Source organism: Spermophilus citellus, assembly GCF_964194105.1.
Source record: "Spermophilus citellus genome assembly, chromosome: 10".
Taxonomy (NCBI): domain Eukaryota; kingdom Metazoa; phylum Chordata; class Mammalia; order Rodentia; family Sciuridae; genus Spermophilus; species Spermophilus citellus.
The window spans coordinates 32,628,593-32,634,648 of record NC_138197.1 but is presented as its reverse complement, the minus strand read 5'-3'; the positions used below and the strand labels follow the sequence as shown (position 1 = coordinate 32,634,648).

The 6,056-nt window shown below is 37.2% G+C and overlaps 1 protein-coding gene across 1 annotated transcript in view; it reads left to right on the top strand.

The window, feature by feature from the left end:
* Positions 1–396: 396 nt before the first annotated feature.
* The window catches only part of LOC308658151 (antigen WC1.1-like), a gene marked incomplete at both ends in the record, with an annotated part of 116,331 nt that continues 110,671 nt past the window's right edge, over positions 397–6,056 (top strand). Inside the window, one exon of the mRNA XM_081310776.1 lies at positions 397–463. Within this exon, the coding sequence (XP_081166902.1) occupies positions 397–463 (67 nt within the window). The remainder of the gene's footprint in view (positions 464–6,056) is intronic.

The following is a 6,056-nucleotide window of genomic DNA, read 5'->3' as shown; positions in this document are numbered from 1 at the left end:
ACCCAAAAGCTTGCACCTGACTAATGCTAGCAACTGGATGGAACCTGCCATTGAAACAAACCCCTGAAGTAAAAAAAAAAAAATGCTTTTCTGTATCAGTCCTGAGAACAGAAAGAAATCTGATATCAAAAAGATGCCTATTTCATATAAGGAGATAATTGAGATTCAGCATCTAATTGATGTTTTAACTTCAGAAAGTTTCCTTTTCCTATAGTGTCTGAGGGCAGGGAAGATGTTAAATACAGTTTCTATTGGCTCCCAGAAGATGGCCATGTCAGTGGCTGGCACTATATAATCCTCTTCCTGCCGTAGGAGCCTCATCAAAAGCTGGGAGGGCTCCCTAGATCATCTGGGGAAGCCGATGCTTTGACCAGAGGACACAGGCACAGAAGGACCATGCAGGGACACTGCCCTCTCCAGGGACTTGCGTTTCTCCTCCTTACTGTCATAGCGGATGCTCAAGGTAAGCATAGCCCCATTTTTTAAGACCAGGAAGATGCTGGATTAGCTCCAAGACTCTGGGAAATGGTCCTTGGGATCCTAAAGACAATGTCTATTTATCATCATTGGGTTTTCACCTAATATGATCTGAAGTGATAGTAAATGTTGATTTTTCTTCTGTGGGGTCTGTTATTGAAGAACAACAATTGGATTTTGCAAAGATATACAATTTGTTCCCAGAACAAATTATGAGACTATATTTTGGATTTCTACAATGACATCTAAAAACTAACTTCACAGTTAGAGGCTGAGGGATGACCTCAAGCTGGCCCTCTTATCTGTTCCTCCTGTACTCTGTAATATGCTAAATTACTGTATTGGTATTTCTGCCCTTCTGGCCAGTGAACTTGTGCGTTTGTGTGTATGAAAGAGAGAGAGACAGAGAAAGAAGGAGAGAGAAAGAAGGGCTACAGAGAGGGTGATGTACTTAAAGAGAGAAGGGGGAGAGATAAACAGAAAGAAAAACACAGGGGGAGAGGACAAAGAGGAGAAAGATGAGAGAGAAGGGAGGAAAGATTGAAAATTAGAAACAGAGACAGATGGGGGGACAGAGAGGGTGGGGGGACTGAGAGGTGGAGGGATAGAGAGAGAGAGGGAGAGAAAGTAATGGGTGAAGGAACTTTGAAGTAAAAGTGTGAGCAGGAGCATTCATGCCCACTGGAAGTCAGCAGTTTAGACAGGAGTCCATAGAAATCACTCTGAGCCAATGTGCTGGATTTGATAGTGAGGGCAGTTTTGGTGATGATATATGTGTATTTGCACATGACAAGGGCGGATGTAAACCTTGGTGCCTATAAAGAACCCCACCCCCAACATAGACTGCAATTATACCACAGATAACCCTGCACCTGCACTCTGAGCCTAACATGAGATTCTTTTTCTTCCTCACAAACCCACAGCTTAGGCGTTTTCTGATTTACTATCATGTTTCCCCTGCCCAGCATACTTGGCAAAACTTTATCTTTCTGCAGATTTTTTTTTTCTCTTCCTATCACTTGGATTGATGGTCTTCTGATCCCATTGTGCAGAAAAAAAAATCTACACCAGCTGTAGAAGGTCATGGATGAATTGATGTTAGCACTGTAGGCAGAGCAGGGATCCAAACTTAGAGATTTCAGCATGAGCCTCTTGTGATCCAATTTTCCCTTCCCTGTGGGTACTTGAACTTGTTCTCTCACATGCCAAGAATCTGCTGCTTAGAAGAACCCTGTGCTTGTGAAAGTATTCTGGTGATTATTTTCCCTTTGTGGTTTCCTCTGACCTTGCCTGAAATCTGGTCAACACTGGGCCTGTGGCTCAGTGGAGTTAGGTTACCAGCATTTGAGCTCCTGAAATGGGAATGATCTAACCATATCCCTGGAGAGCCAGCTTTTCTAGTTACAGGTGTCAGTCCTGCCTGCTTCAACAATGTCCCTCACATCTCTGTCTCTACTCAATTTTTCTTCCCTTTTCCAACCCCTCTGCTCAGAAGTCTCTGTTCTTCTTTGAGAAACTCTACCCCTCCCAACAAAAACAAGAGGTTCTACTACTCATTCCCTTACTATATGTCTAGTAACATCCAGTTCCTTGAGTTCTAGCCAAAGGCCCATCATGGTTTCCTGTCTGCAAAGCTGTCTGGCTCTTAGGGGTGGGGATGGACTCTCAAAATGAAATGTAAAATTAATGTTCTGATTCCATTTTGGTCTCTATCAGCAACATCAGTGAATGAATTTCTCATCAGCCTGAGAATAAATTATACCTCTTTCAAATAAACATAGTTTTTCTCAGAGAGAAAATTATCCTAAAAGGATGAAAACATCAAAATATATGTTCACATATTGAAGCACTTGCTTCAGATGAATTTGCCCCATCTTCTTGCAAAATTTCAACATTGGAATAATGCTGTGAGTGCATTAAAAATTCCTCAATCCTAGAAAATGTTATAAGACCCTTTACTGCCAGTAGTCCAGGTGACCACAACAGCCTGCCAGATCACTTGACCCTTTCTGTGGCACAGATTTAATACCTCCCACATTGCTCCTCAATACAGTTCCAAGGTATAGTACACTCACAAGGGCTCCCCTCAGAATTCATCTGAGAACTACCCAATTTCTCCTGCTGGCTTATATCTTACATATCAAGGCCATACTGATGTCAAGACCTGTTCCCTAGTTGTTCTGTGGAGTATGTCCTCTGTATACTGGAGCATTCCCTAGAGTACCTAGTACACTGCATTGCTAGATGTAATCATCCTTCATTATACATTAACAGGCACCAGTGCTACAACAGGGGGCACACTTCTCAGTGACACAGCACAGTGGGGGAGGTGGACAACTAAACCAGTACTAATGATAAACTATGATATATACAGTAATTAAGAAAGTGAAGGCTGGTTTGGGAACACAATAGGGAGTCAGCTAACCTACTCAGAAGTGGTCAGGGAAGGCTTCCTGAAAGAAACAGAAATACAAAGGGACATAGCATATTTTGGAATTGAAATTGTTTTTAGATATAAAACTGTATATACACACCCACAACGTCTACATAATGGTATAACAGAAGTCCCTACATTTGTGTATGCACACACATTTATTAATATAATCATAATTCTTATATTATTAATTTTTCCATTTGGGGCAAATGCTAACCAATAAGTAGGTAAAGAAATATATATGTTCCACTGTTCTTAGAATTCTGTTAGGTTTATAATTTTCATATTAAAACAACATTTGGGACTAATAAAGTCTCATGAAAATTATATTACTGATATAGTTTAGCATAATCATAGAGGGTTTGATCTCTGAAACCTGATGGCCTGGCTTTGAATCTTCATTTTAAATTTTCATTGAAGTATTAAAATATAGAAGAGTTCCAAGTCTCAAGCTCTAGGAATTTTTGTGAAGTGAATACATGTAAACAATACAGAAATCAAGCAATAGAATATTAACAACTAAAAGAAAACTCCATGCCTACTTTCAGGCAAGGTTACCAGTTCCCTGACTTTCAACACCACACATTAATTGGCCTACATGGATGCATTCAAACAGTATGTGACACTTTGTTCCTCATTTTGTTTGTTCAAAATTATAGACTTAGGTGAGAGGATACAAAGTGGCAGATAAGTAACATGAACAAGCCTAGAGCTCTAACACCCAACAGAAGGACTATAGATAATAAAACTGTGCTCTTTCAGGGATTCATGCTAAATGACTAGATTTTAGCTGCTCTTGCCAAAGGAAAAAAAAGCAAAACAAAATTTGGGAAAGTATGTGGTTTGTTGGCTATGGTATTTTGCTTCACTATAGTAAACATATATGTGGAGATATATATAATTTACCATGGCATCATGTAATATACATTAAATATACCCAATAACATTTATTTTATAATACTTTATTCATTTTACTAAATAATAACTTTTATTGTGTGGATATATCTCAATTTCTTTATCCATTCACCTGTTATGGAACAGCTGAGTGACATCCTAGTTTCGTTACTATAAATAAAAATGTTAGGAACATTCTTTGCTTTGGAATATTATTGAAGTTGTCACAACATATTGCCAGTATCTTTCTTTTAATGTAACAGCTAGAGATTTCCAAAGTTAATATTCCCATGACTACAAATCCTCTCTAACGCTTGCTATTTGCTCTTTTAGAAGTTCTTGTGAAGAAGTTTAATTCTCTGTGGATATAACCTTAGTTACTAATGATTTTCAGTACCTTTTGTGTCTTCATTGGTCATTCTTATATTTTACTCAGGAAGGGAGGCATAACATGAGAGTTTGATTCTAGGCTTCTGTTAGGTTCCAGTGACCTATATGATTATCCTTATGCCAGTACCATACTGTTTCAATATGGTAGATTTATAGCAGATCTTGAAGTAAATGGTCTGATGTACTTCTTTCAAAAAAAGTTATTAACCTTTCTGATTTTAGTTGCTACAATAAGATGATTTAATTTTTATATTGTGTTCATGTCTGGTAGCTTTATAAGTACTGGCAGATATTTACAGATTCCTTATTTCACATACACACTCATATTGTCTGAGAATAAACTGAATTTTACTTCATATTTAATAAGCTATATACCTGTTCCTTATTTTTCTTGCCTTTTCTGGGGACTCCAATACAAAGTATGGAATTTTTAAGAGAGAATGTTGTTGTAGCTTAATGAGATTCTCTTTTATTCCTATTTTCCTGAGAATTTTTATTATAAAGGGATATTAAATTTTACCAAATGTTTTCCATCCATCTATTGAAACAATCTTGCATTTTCTAATTTACTCTATTAATATGGTAAATTACTTTCATTTACTTTTTTTAAAAAACCAACATTGCATTCCTGGGTAAACCTCATTTGGTCCTGGTGCATTATGCTGTTTGTGCATTGTTGAATATAACTTGCTGTGTTTTGCTGAAGATTCTTTTGTCTATATTTGTGAAGAATATTGCTTTGCAGTTAACTTGTTTTCTTCTAAAGCTTGATTTTAACATTATGTTTGAATGACATCATAAAATAAATTAGAAAGTGCTTACTCTTCTTTTCTGAAAAGTAAAACAAAACCTGGAAATCCTATAATTTTCCTGAGGTATAATTCACCACTGAAGTCTTCTGGTCCTGTGGGTTTTTTGTGGGGAGGTTTTAAATAATAATTCAACTTGGTTATAAACTTGGTATTTTAGTGATTTTTAACAAATATATAAAAACATAAAATGTATACATAGTTATTGGATATCAGGTGATTTATTCTACACATATATTATGTAATATTTAAATCAGCTTAAACATATCTACTCCTCAAATATTTATAATTTCTTTGTGGTGAAACCTTTCAAAATCCATAGTTGGAGCTTTTGAAACATGGAGGACAGTAACATTATCGATAGTCACTTTGCTGTTCAAGAGCACAAAAGAACTTTTTTCTCCTATCTAGCTACATAACCTGGAGCCCCTCACCAGCCTTTCCCCATCAGCCCCTCTCCCCACAGGCTTCCAGTCTCACCAGCTGCTTCCATCGCACTCTTCATTTCAGTGAGATTGACTTTTTTATAGTGCTCATCTCAGAGATCTCACTTGGCACTTATCCTTCTGTACTCTGCCTGTTTCACTAAACCATGATGTCTACTTGCATCCACACCTTTGAAAATAGCAGAATTTCATGCCTTTTGTTGCTAAATAATATCCTGTTGTGCATATACACCACATTGTCCACATTCTCACACTTGTTAGTATTTTTATGTTTTTATAATAGCCATTCTTATTAGAGTAAGACAATATTCCATTGTCCTTTGGTTTGCTATTCCTTGAAGATTAGTGATGGTGAGCATATTTATATATACCTGGTCTCTCTCTCTCTCTCTCTCTCACACACACACACACACACACACACACACACACACATATATATGTATATATTGGTGGTGGTTCTGGATATCAAACTCAGAGCCTTGTGCATGCGAGGCAAGCATCCTACAAACTGAGCTATACACCAGCCCCCTTTGTATATATTTTGAGAAGTAACTGTTTTGATCTACATCACATACTTTATCAGGTCATTTTTTAAATATATCTGTT